This window comes from Mesocricetus auratus, unplaced genomic scaffold, assembly GCF_017639785.1.
Source record: "Mesocricetus auratus isolate SY011 unplaced genomic scaffold, BCM_Maur_2.0 Super-Scaffold_100676, whole genome shotgun sequence".
Lineage (NCBI taxonomy): Eukaryota > Metazoa > Chordata > Mammalia > Rodentia > Cricetidae > Mesocricetus > Mesocricetus auratus.
The window spans coordinates 56,213,234-56,226,089 of NW_024429266.1; the positions used below are offsets into that span (position 1 = coordinate 56,213,234).

General features: G+C 52.7%; 1 protein-coding gene across 23 annotated transcripts in view; it reads right to left on the reverse strand.

The window, feature by feature from the left end:
* The window catches only part of Plekha6 (pleckstrin homology domain containing A6), a 137,397-nt gene that overhangs the window by 23,448 nt on the left and 101,093 nt on the right, over positions 1-12,856 (reverse strand). For 14 of the 23 annotated variants that reach the window (XR_005874373.1, XM_040739075.1, XM_013115862.3 and 11 more), the window contains 5 exons: positions 9,605-9,807; positions 6,884-7,363; positions 5,016-5,532; positions 4,526-4,612; positions 3,557-3,610 (listed from right to left, as the gene is read on the reverse strand). Coding sequence is in view for 22 of the 23 variants with exons in the window: in XM_040739075.1 (XP_040595009.1) it covers positions 3,557-3,610; positions 4,526-4,612; positions 5,016-5,532; positions 6,884-7,363; positions 9,605-9,807 (1,341 nt within the window). In the remaining variant the exon portion in view is untranslated. The remainder of the gene's footprint in view (positions 1-3,556; positions 3,611-4,525; positions 4,613-5,015; positions 5,533-6,883; positions 7,364-9,604; positions 9,808-12,856) is intronic. The other 9 variants (XM_021229112.2, XM_021229120.2, XM_021229115.2 and 6 more) reach the window with 5 other exon arrangements.

Here is a 12,856-nt window from a genome sequence, read left to right on the forward strand (position 1 = left end):
GATCACTATCTCCCCACACCCCATCGATTCTCTGCAGTAACAGGGGAGGGGCAGCTGCTTTTGGCACCTCCAGCACCTGATGCTTGGCCTTGCCATTTGTCACCCTGTGACCTGTTTCAGGACTGGTACTGATGGATGCTGTCCTCAAGCAAATGCCACAGCAGGATGCTGGGAGGTCACTAGAAGAGACTCTGCAAGGCCAAAGGACTCTACCCTAAGGGCGCCTGACCACACTGGCCAAACTGTCCCCTCCTGTCCACTTCTCCAACTGCTCTGGATGAAGACCACACAGTAGGAAGGGCGGTTTCCTCAAACTGACACTACACTGAACGAAATCGGCAAACCTGGGACCTACTCTCTCCGCGGCGGCACAACCCTCCCCACCTCCTGGAGGATCACTAGACAGTTCCAGAGCTGGGCTGGCAGCATCCATGAGGGTCTCGGATGGCGCTGGAAGCGAACAAGGAGGCCAAGACAAGTGAGCCATGTTAAAGGGACACCAGGTGTCAGAACACTGCCCTCTTACGCCATCTCTTAATTTCAAGGATCATTGGGAAAGTGGAAGGGGGAACTGAAAGGGGGAGGGAGGGGGAGGGAGGTCCAGCCAAACCAATCAGATACGCCCTCATTTGTCCACTGGTTCCAGTGGGAGACAATCAAAGATGAAACTGTCAGGGATGTCCTTGGCTGTGTCCCTTTAACTATGTGTTCCACAGCAGATGGTGGGAGAAGACGAAGGGAGGTATACAGAGAGAGCTCTGGGGCCATAAAGTAACCAAGCAAAGGACATTAGGGATGATCCTGTGGGGCCAGAATTTTATCTACCTTCTGCCCAGTCTTGGTCAGGCCTGCTGTCTTTTCTTCCCCTTACCCTCTTGAGGCAACGCCCCAAACATCTTTGTTTCTGCCATGCTGTGGACAGAGCAAAGCAACCAGTGCCCCCATTTGCAGCGTCTACAGCATTTTAATTTAAAACTTTTGCCTGCATGTATGTCTGTGTAGCATGTGCCCACAGAGGCCGGAAGGGGCATCAGTTCTTGGATGCCCTAGAACCGAATTTACAGGTGGTTGTGAGCTGTCACATGGGTGCTGGCAACCAAACCTGGGTCCTCTGGAAGAGCAGCCAGTGCTCTTAACTGTGGGGCCAACTCTCCATCCCTAGGTCTGCAGTATTTTAAAAGACTTTCTAGCATTCAATTTTCTATTCCTGTAAGCCCAGTTAGGGTTTTTCCATGCGATGTAAAGGCTTCAAGAGTGCCCATAGTATGGGGGAGAGCATAAGAGTTACAAAACCAACAGAACAGCCTCCTTGTTTAGTCTAAAGTAAATCCGGTCCCTATCTACTTAAAGAGACCATATGTGTGTATGTCTGTGTGCATGCACCCGTTGACATGGCTTCTTTCCCATAAGTGGTTTGCTGTAACAATGCCCCGCAGAGAACTTCCCAATCTGATTCTCCCACTACTCTGAAGAAGAGCAGACTCCACTATGAAAACAAAGGACCAGGGAGACTAAATGACACATCCCCCAGTGCTACCCAGCACGGCACTACATGCTGTGTCTGCCCCTCATCACTCATCACACAGGACTCTATGAGAATATTGGGCAGCTGGGCGGTGGTGGCGCACGCCTTTAATCCCAGCACTTGGGAGGCAGAGGCAGGTAATTTCTGTGAGTTTGAGACCAGCCTGGTCTACAGAGTGAGTTCCAGGACAGGCTCCAAAGCTACAGAGAAACCTTGTCTTGAAAAACAAACAAACAAACAAAAAGAATATTGGGCAGGAGGGTAACTCAGAGGTGACTTCTCTGAAGACCCTCTCAGTCAGCCCCTCTGGAAAGGCAAAAGCCACTCTGTTAAATGCTTGCACAGGCAGCCATTGTGGACAGAGCAGAGCAAAGGCAGCCATTGGGGACAGGGCAGAGCAAGTCACAAAGCTACAAGGAGGACAGTCTGCTCGGGAGGCTGGTGGTGGTTGCTCTGAGTCCTCCTCACTTCAGGGTACCATAGGTCTGGGAAGACCCAGCACTTCCAGCCACACTTGGGAAAGAGCATCCTGGGATTCCTCCCACATGGCCCAGAATGCTTATGGCATGAATATGATGCGTGGCTTTTGGAACAAGAATGCAAGGTCCTTGAGGGCCAGGAGCTGGCCCTGCTGACTAAACTCTGGCAAACAGAGCTTCCCAGTGCCTCAGACCTCTTAGAGAGATGATCTCACCATAACAGGGAGGCTATAGGAGATGACAGGTCACATGATTATTACTGGAAGAACATAGAGTCATAGCGGTGAATATAGCCTTTCCAAGGTCACATTTCTGTCTACAGACTTATGAGTATGAACTTGTCCTGATGAAATGTGATTCCAGCCTTGTCTCCCAGCTACAAGCTGGGGTAAAACCTAAGCTATGCCACTCGATGTTCATTTCTTTTTTTTAACCTAAGTGCTTTATTTCCTTGTCTGTAAAATAGGATAGTCACAGTTCCCATATTGTAGAATTATTACAAAAAGTAAAAGGATTGTGATCTACTCTAGTCAGCCTATTATAAGGCATGAAGGAAGCACCAGATTATGGTGGCTGCTATTACTATTGTTGTTATTGAGACAGGGTCTCACCATGTAACTTTACCCAGTCTGGAACTCGTTATATAGGTCAGGCTGGCTTCAGACTCACAGAGATCCAGCTGCCTTTGCCTCCGAAGTGTTGGGAATGAAAGCATGCACCATCACACCTTGGCTATTCTTAATATCACTACAATCATCTCTACCACCCCCAGCTGGCATCACAGGAAAATAAGGACCTCCAGATTGATTCCCTGTGAGTTATAGCACATATCTCAGGAGACGTGTATGGGTTCACCCGATGCCTGTCTACACTGAGCGTTTTTATATAGTCCTCTTTGGAGTTAAAAGCAGGGACACAAAGGGAAAAGCCTGGAGTAGGAGCCAGGCAGCCAGCAGCTTGTGTCTCACTGGAATACTCATTGACTGGTCAGCTTGCTTATCATGCAAAATGAGCTGACACTGCTGCCTCTGTCAACCGCACTGAACTCTCAGGACAGGAGCTGTATATGCAAAAGAGCTTTGTTGAGGGACTAACACATATATGGAATTTATATCATCTTCCAAACCATACTAGGGAAAATCTATAGTTTATAACTACGGAGCTTATCAATGACCAGTAGGACAGGATATGATTTCCCAGGTCCAGGCTTAACTAAACCCCTTGGCATCTTAGGCACAAATCTTGTCTCTACTCTCTTCAGCAAAAATACCAATCCCCACCTGCCCTCGAGGGTAGTTCCGTGTGGGCCGAGCCCTGGAGAATGTGGATAGGGGTAGTGAATTATTTGCGTTCCCATTTATATGCTTCTTTCCTGAGGACAGCCCCAGCTTCAGAGGGAAAGGAGATGAGGGAGCAAACGAAAACACAAGCCACTTTGTTGGGTCCCGGTGACACCAACAAAGGTTGTCCGATGGCTGGAGGATGTTAGGGATGGGGGAGGGGAGGATGGACAGGAGGGCATGGGATGGCGAGGGGCACCAGCTCTGCCTACCTGCTGGTCCAAATACTCTAGGTTTCTTTGCAACTGAAGATCTAAAAGGTCATCCTACCCGGAGCCCGAGGCCAAAGGGCCAACCAGCAACACAAACAAACAGGAACACACAAAAGAAAACGATAAAAAAAGAAGCAAAGTAGTTAAGAGTTAGCTGGGCATAGACAGTGAAAAGTCTCTGTCTTGTCCTTTAAGTGGTGGAGAAGGGATGGGGGACACTCTCTCCCAGCTGTTACCTCTGTTCCACCCTGAAAATGTGATCAGATGGGTTTCCACATTTTCTGGGGCAATGGGCTGTTTCTGGAAAGGTACATTTGCTGTGGATCGAGGCTATGAGGTCTGAGCATCGGGGTGAGGAGTGGCTGTCCTCCTGTCCGCCAACCTCCTGCACCCTGGCCTCCCTTTCCGGGTGTGGGACACAGATTCTTTAGTCCCCAACCCACTGACATGGAGTGTCTGCATCTGACCCTCTAGTGGAGGTAAATTTCTCAGGGGAACACATTTCAGAAGTAAGTAGAGATAGCAGAAAAGGGAGCAAACACAATGTGGAACTCTGTCCCTTCCCCACAGGTGGCATTCCAAACAAAGGCAAGCTTGAGGCAATACAGCAAGGGGGAAAGTTCACAGCACTAGCCTGGGGAGTCCTAGCCCGACTCTGCATCCAGCTCATATTCCTAGCTAGCCCTGGCCCCTCCTCTTGCGTGCTGGTGAGAAGAGCTGAGCTGAGGGGCAGAAGGAGAAGCCTATGTTTTCTGTTCTGTGCCATAGAGAAGGGGCAGCTGGCCCCAAACCCTGCCCTGGGGGCTTGAGGCTTGGTGGGGAAGGAGGAGGTATCCAGAGACTTCTAAAGATACATGGGCCAGGTACTGGGCCCAAAGCATCCCTGGCACCTGCCCCAGTTCAGCTCCACCTTGGGTGGATGCAGGTGAGGAGGTCCTGAGGTGTACTGGAAGGGAGGAGAGGACGTACCATCTTATCGTGGACCGTGGGGGATGGTGGGTAGTTGTAGGGGAACAGTCCTGCAGGGACTGGCCGCCTGTCTCCCAGGTAATCATACTGGAAGAGAAAGGGGATTGCAGAGATGAGAGGATATGGCTGGGCTGTGGACTTCCCCACCAACTAAAGTTCAAGGTTAAGGGTTTCTATCCCAGAGCAGAGTTCAAATTAAAACGCACAGCAGCCCCATTCACAATAACCTATCTGAGTCCTCAAGATCAGAGGACAGACCTTTGTCCTCTTAGACATGACAATTTTTAGCACAACCTGGGAATGGGAAGAGTTCCTACTTAGAAGCTAGAACAACTCCCAAGGCAGCTCTCTTAGGGATGGTACCATAGGCCAGGTTCCCTGGGACAGATCCCTGGCTTGGCAAGACACATCCCAGATATCCCAGCATTTCCAGCTCTTCTCAGCAGATGGTCTCAGGGGCTCAGGAGGGAGGGGCAGACTGGTGGCTCACCTTTGGGGAGCTGATAGATCGCCTCATCACATAGGCAGCAGGGTCTGCATAGATGTCCTCACTCCGAGGCGGCAGCCGATCAAAACGGGCACTGGGTGAGCGCACGGGGGAGTAGATTCGGGCACGACTGTAGGAGCCCTGGCTGGGCGAACGGGGCACAGAGTGGGAGCGGGGCTGCAAGGAGAGGCGTCGCAGGGAGCCAGAGGCAGCATCCAGCTCATCATAATAGACTGGCTGTCGGGAGGGGCTGGGGATCCAAACGGTGCTGTCCTGCCGCCCATAGCTGGAGGGCTCCTTCCATTCACGAAGCTGGTAAGTGGGGCCACCCCCATTACGGAAGGAGTGCCGCTTGTCCTCCAGGGCCCAGGGCGGACTAATCCTATCGTAGGCTGGCATGGAACAGATGCTGTCTGGTCGCACCCCTGGTGGGTAGTACTGGTAATCCTCAGGGTACTGGGAGGAGTAGGGGCTGTAATACTCAGGGACCCGGCGGGACACAGGGTAGAATCTTGAAGGACTGAGAGAGAGAGGGGGGACATTATAAGGAAAGTAGACAACGTGGGCATATCTCTACCCACATGTGCACCCAGCTCTCTTCCCAGTCCTACAGCTCAGAGCAGGTGCTTGAAAATTCAAGTGACTGGAGCCCAGGACTAAGCACCCAGGAGGCCACTGCCCAGGCAGGTTCTAGGCTTAATCCAGAGGTGAGAAAAAGTCCCACCCTCCACCAGCTTCCTAGAGCTGAAGACTGCACCATTCAGAGTTTAACCTGTGTGTCTTTAAGATGAAATGTTCTGGAAGACAGCTCTAGGCTTATCTGCCATCTTCATCTGAGTGTGAACCAGTTTACCAGGTCCTTTCCAAGACAGGTGGTGGAAGAAAATACTCAAGTGTACCATGCTCCGAAAGGAGCAAAGTGTGGCTTTTTAGTCATATGCTATCAGAGATAGTAGGCTCCCAGGACTTACAGCCAATTGCCCAAGTGCCCAATCACCAACAGTGAGATGCTAACTGTCTAGAAAGGTAGGCTTCTAGATCACCCCTGAGGGTCTACCAACAATCCTTGGAGCTCCCTACACCCCGAGCTCATAGCCCTGACAAACACCATCAGACTCAACAGGTATTCCAAATACTTGGAAGCCAGTCATCAGATAAATCCCTGTATTTACCCATGGAGCAGAGCGGTCATCAAGGAATAATACGGCAATGAGGTACCTTGTTTCCTAAAATACCCCCCCCCCAGAAAAGAAACAACTCGCTGTTAACAGTGGCTTTGAATAACAGAGCTATTTAAAATGGCATAAGTTGTTTGGTTCCCAGTGAGCAGGGGCACTGGATTCAGATGTTACAGGACCTGAAGCAAGGATTGGTGTTAAAGATGAACAGATTCGAGGCCTGGCTCTACCTCTACACCTGCATGACTCCTGTCTACCCCAGGCATGGCACTCTCTCTCTCTCTCTGTTTCTCTATCTCTGTCTCTCTCTGTCTCTCTCTGTCTCTCTCCCTCTCTCCCTCTCCCTCATCTACACTCCCCCCACTCTGAGACAGGGTCTCATGTAGTAGCCTAGGCTATCCTACAATTTACTATGGAGTGAAGGATAACCTCAGAACTCCCAATCCTCCTACTTCTGCCTCCCAAGAGTTGAGATTATAGGAATGTGCCACCATGCCTGGTCTATCTTTTTCTTTGAAGGCAGCAAACAGAAAGACAATCAGAGGCAAGGATCTGGTCAAACTGAGAGTCAGGGATAGTTTTAGCTTCCCAGCACAGTCAGCTTCCAGAAGGTTCCTAATAAAGGGATGTCTCATAGGCTATGCCCCTTCCCATGCCCTAGCAGTAACAATCCCTACCCCTGGGCCACCTCACCTCCGAAGGTCTTCCGGTGGGGGTACCCCTCGGCGCAGGTTCACCCACTGCTGAAGCTGGTTCATGGAGCTTTTGCGTTGGGCAATTTTGTCAGGGTCAGTACGTGGTGGAAAGCTCCGCCGGTGTCCCCCAGTGTCCCCATCATGGGGTGGAAAAGCCGTGCTCCCTGGTCGGCTTGGGGAGCTATACTGCCAGCCGTTGGGTTGACCGGGCTGCTCCCCACCTCCCGGGACCCTCGGGCCATCAGGGTAAGGACTGCCAGGCTCTGAGGCTGGTTCGGGTTCAGATGGGAGGCCGTTGGCTTTCACTAGAGGCTCTTTCTTGACTTCGGGCCTCTCAGGCCTTCCCTCCGCCTTCTCACAGCCTCTGCCGTCCCCTTCCCCTCGAGTCTTGGCCTCGGGCTCTGGCTTGGTGAGGCTGTTGTGAGTCTGCTGATGAACTTTGCTGGGTGGGATGTTCTCTGAGTCTGACTTCTCGTGGCTGCAGGAGGCCAAGGTAGAGGCGGTCAGTCACCCTGGCCCAGCAGTATGGGGTAGGGCAGGGGCGAGTGGGAGGAGTGGAGGGAAAGAGGCAGAGGTGGTGATGGAATCAGGCCAGGGTGACCCCCAACTCGGCTTCCTAAACCCCAGGCTTTACTTCATTGCTGGGCAACGGTGAGATAAAGTCAAATAACCCTCCAGTGAACACCACACTTTCTCCGTCCTCCAGGCCTGCTACCAAAATCACTCTCCCTTCTGCTACTGATATGGAGCCCAGCTCTTGGCTGTGGTGGCCCCTCATTTTGGTCTTGTCTGTTATCTGTCTCCAATCCAGCCCTCCCGACCCGGCTGGCACTGTAGCCCAGCTTTAGAGCAGTAACTGTACTTAGCAATAGAGGCTTGCTGCAGGTCCACCTGTGTCTTTCCATGAGTCCTGGGGACTCTTCATTGGCAGAATAGACAGAACACCATCTGTCCTCAGGGGCTGCTGTGAGCCGCAGCATGGTGGGCAGCAAGGGCACAAGTCATTGTTTCCTAGCAGGTAAGCACGGAGGCCCCTCTCCAAAGCGCAACCCTGAAGGCCCCTCCCTCTTCAAAGCACAACCCTGAAGGCCCCTCCCTCTCCAAAGCACAACCCTGAAGGCCCCTCCCTCTCCAAAGCACAACCCTGAAGGCCCCTCCCTCTCCAAAGCACAACCCACAAGGCCCCTCCCTCTCCAAAGGGCAACCCTGAAGGCCCCTCCCTCTCCAAAGGGCAACCCTGAAGGCCCCTCCCTCTCCAAAGCACAACCCTGAAGGCCCCTCCCTCTCCAAAGCACAACCCTGAAGGCCCCTCCCTCTCCAAAGCACAACCCTGAAGGCCCCTCCCTCTCCAAAGCACAACCCTGAAGGCCCCTCCCTCTCCAAAGCACAACCCTGAAGGCCCCTCCCTCTCCAAAGCACAACCCTGAAGGCCCCTCCCTCTCCAAAGCACAACCCTGAAGGCCCCTCCCTCTCCAAAGCACAACCCTCCTGCGTCTAGCATGGGTAGAAAGTGGGCTCCGCAGGGCAGAATATGACAGGTTTTAACACAATGTGCTCTTAGGACCTGGTATAGGATATATGTCCTGGTTGTTTTTGTTTGTTTATTGTTTGTCAACTTGACACACACTAGAGTTATTTGGGAAGAGGGAGTATAAATTGAGACTATTCCTATTCCTCCAAACCACAGGTCTGTGGGCAAGTCTGTTAGGCATTTTTTTTTTATTGATGATTGATGTGGGAGGGCCCATCCCACCACGGACAGCACCACCCCCTGAGCAGGAGGTCCCATGGATGGTCTAAGGAAGCAGGCAGAGCAAAGCCTGGGAATCAAGCCCGTAAGCAGCATTTCTACATGGCTTCTACATGGCTCCTGCCTGAGTTCCTGCCCCGACTTCCCTGGATGACAGGAAGTCCCCGAATGGACTACAAACTGCGAGAGGAAATAAACCCTTTCCTTCCCATGTTGCCTTTGGTCAGTGTTTATCACAGCAGTAGCAGCTCGGACTGGGTGGGGGTGGTTTGTTCTCTTTCTGGCGAATCTGCGAAGTAGATGACTGAAGCTTGGCAGTGCACAAGGTGGACCCCTGAGACAGCGTCGCCCTAGAGCTTCCGTCCCATAAAGCTTCCCTGCTGAAGCACTGGCCAGGGTCTACACCGGAAGGCCCTTTTCTGGATCCCCTTCACCTAACTCAAGGCTCCACGGGGAAAGGACAGGTAGGCCCTGAGAACACAATGTGGTGAGTGCTTTTGGGACTTTACATACAATCTGCTGCCCTCATCCAGGACAAATCCAATGCTAGATTTGAGAAAAGAAAAATCAGGTTCTGAGAGGTTAAGTCACTCACCCCGAGGTCTCACTGTGGCCAAGCAGCTAACCTATGATCCAAACCTGACTCCATTTTCCTCCACAGTGTTTAATACAAATAGCCTGGAACAGTGAGTAAATGACCCTAGTCTTGGGCTCCTGGCCAAGCTTCAGTGGTGGAACTCTCTGAAGACTATCCCAGTTCAGAAAGGAGAGGAGCAACTGGTCAGGGGAGGTGAAATCCAGGCTCTGCGACCTGCTAGCCAGACCTGCTGTTTAGATGCAGGGAGGTGGTCCTCGCTCCCTCCAGAGGTTCAAGCCTACACAGTGGGCCCAGCAATGGCACAAAGCTGTGTGCTTTCAAATGTCTGTCTTTGCTTTCCTCCCGTCCATGTGAGGGACCCTGGTACTCACCTGTGCCGCACAGGCTGAGGCGCTGACTTCTGGGCTGGAGGAATCTGTACCCGAGCGGCCTCGCCCATGGCCTGGATCCAGGCCTCCTGCTCCTCAGGGCTCTCGGCACTGAAGAAGTAGGTGCGGACTCCAGCGTGCTCGGCCTGTGGGGAGAGGCAGTGCGTGGAACTGGCCCCGGCCTCATCTACCCAGGTAACAGTCACCTGCAGGGAGAGGGACACCAACAGCCACAGGAAGGGCAGTCAGTCAGTCAGGCTGTTCACAGCCCCAGTTTCTCCCTAGAGGAGCTTAAGGGCCAGACAAGGAGGGTGGCCTGCAGCTACCTCTCAGGTACTGCCTGGCCTGGGCATCTGAATACTACCTCAAAGCCCAGTAACCAGGAAAACAAGCCTACCTCTCCAGCCCAAAGTGATTGTAAGCAGGAGGGACAATTACCACATCCCCTCAACCCTTCAATTCCACCTTAGTGACAAGAAAATTACTCCAGGGCTGGGGCAGATGCCCCATCTCGAGCCCAGTTTCGTTACTGAGTAGCTGGCCCTACCCCTTCCTTAAGAGGAAACCCTGAGGCCCTAACCACAGCATGCAGGACGCTAGCACTGGCAAACAGAGGGACACACTACCTAGTTGGTGGCCGTGAGCAGGCACGGCGGGCTGGAACCCAGAAGAGAGCTCCTGTCCAGAGGAGAGGGTCCTCATGCGGCCAGAAGGAGGAGAGGCAGAGACAAGTCAACCGACACCAGAGGAAGAGACAGACCAGATGGTGAGGAGCGTGAGGTGGGTGATACGGGTTGGTCCCTTCTAGTCAGTGTCGCCACCCCGGAGGACAGCACTCAGCAGTGCCCAGCTCAGTCCAACAAGGGACGGCGCATAGAGGGCATGCGCTACGGGAATCTGGACTACGGTGGGCAGTGAATTGGGGTGTCCTAGTGTTAGCCCCAGCTCTCTAGCAGACAAGCTGCTATTTTGCTCTAGCTTAAAGGACGCGTCCACGGAAGGGCAGTAGGGACAGGCAGTAGGGGGAAAAAAGGCCACAGGACTATCTAAGTTCCTTCTGAGACCTTAGCACACACCCTCAACTCTTAACAAAGGTGGTTAAATTTACATCGCCTAACAGGGGCCTCCAGATGTGATTAGGAGTCTCATTCTGGCCTTGGCCCCCTTGGGTGCAGAAGCTGATGAGGGCTGAAGGGGAAAAGCTAGGCCCTCTGGCTAAACTCGAGGCTCTCCTGAACAAGTTAGGCTCACACCCTTCCAGTGTTTCCTGGCCCATCCTTCAGGAGACTCCTGTCACTGTGCCCACGTCCATCTCCACCGTCCCTCTCCTCAGCCTGGAACTCTCTGGGATGGGACTGGGCCGGGCTGCTTCCCTCTGGCTGGACAGCCCTTCAGCAGAGGGCCCAGTAGGAGGCAGAGCTGCTGAGGGGCGGGGATAATGGACAGCAATGGAGCTGTAAGGAGTGCAAGGAGCATTCTGGGACTTGAAACTGAATAGCAGTGCCCAGAGCTCAGGAAAGCCCTCTGGGACAAGAGCACAGGGTTAGTTTGGTGGCGTGGGAGACACAGGCAGGGGTGGTGTGTTGTGGGGTAGGTGGGAGTGAGCAAATGAATCTGTTTATTCCATGAACAACCTGTGTGTGCAGCTTGCTGGCTGGGGCACCAGTCACAAGGAAGATAAAGATTGCACTTGAGGTTAGTCACACTGGGGACAAAACATGTCACAAGGAACAAGGAGTAAACAGACCCAGGACCAAGTGCTTGTGACAGGAGAAGGCAGAGGGCCTGGGAAAAGACAGGGCTATTGATGGGGTGCAGGGAGGGGCACCAGCTTCCAATATGAAAGGAGCTGAGGAACTGGGGGAGGGGTTGAGGAAGCTGAACCATTCAACCATAGCCAGGCAGAGACGGTTCCTGGCTCCTCATTATCTGCCATCCAAGACTTGTGCTTGGTGGTCACAACAGGACAAGCCTGATGTCTGTCTGTCTCCGCTCCCCTCCCTTCCCTGGGGATGGGACACTGAATAGCACCAGTCAGAACCCTTTGTAGGCCACTGAACGTAGCTATCACGTGGGGCCCTTAAAGAGGCAGTGCAGGGCACGGGGAAAGAGGAGGGTGTGAGCGGCTGGTGGGCACAGTAGTGGTCTCTGGGCTCCACCGGAGGGTGTGTATCAGTCGTTCTAGGACATTTATCTGATGCCTGCAGCTGGCACAGCTCCTGTTTGGAGTATGTGTCTCTGACAGGTCTGGTATGAAGGGCGAGACAGGCTGTGGCTGGTGTGTGGGTGAGAGTGTGTCTGTGGAGCGGGACTGTTTGTTGGTTAAACAACCTGTTCCTGTTTTCCCAGCTAGAACCCAGCTCCCTGGAGCTAGAGTTTTATTAATTGTTCATTCTGTTCACACCTCTGGCACATGAGACCCTGGGAGGATGGAAACTAATTATGTGCCAAATGGGTCCCTCCCTGTTTCCCGGCAGGCCCCGCGTGCGTTTGCCCACCTCTTGTACCAGAATCTGCAGGGCAGGAGCTGTGGAAGCTCAGACACCAACCCAGTGCTACCTGTAGTTTCCGCCACATCTTTAAAGCCACGGCATTGTGTTTTAAGGGTCGTGGACAACCATTCTCACCTGGGGGAGGGAGGGCTTTATACTAAGACGAGCAGAGCTGATATTATTATTTCATATTTTGAAGAGGAGCCTAGAGTTTTTTGCATCACAAAACACAAAGGGCATGGGATTTTTATAGTTTTTTAATGGGTCATGAATTTTTAAGTGTGGAAAAATACTGGCCTAGGATGAGCCAGCTGCAGGCACAGCTTTGCTGAGTAGGTCCCCCAGGGGTTCTGAGGGAGTGACACTGAACAGGAGGCGAGTTCCATTTTCCTGTGTGCTTCCTCTCAAATTGTTGTGTGCATGGCCAGGGGTGCATCTCCATGGTAGGACACTTGCCCAGGATCCATAAGGTCCTGGGTGCCATCCCCAATACCATAGGGCTGGGGGTAATGTAACTCAAGATTAAAACAAACTCCTAATGTTCTCTAAAGGTTAAAATTTGAGTAAGTTTGACTTGGGGGGGCTGCCTCTATAGCCCTAGGTTCAAAGTAGAAAGGAAACCTACTCATAATGGCTTCAGAACGAACCCTGCCCACCACAGCTTTGCTCTGTAGAGGGGTGGGGGCAGGCTGCCTCCCAGCCATCTGGATGAATCTATGGGTCACTGCCCGCTCTCTTCTCTGCCACCACACATGGGCTTCCT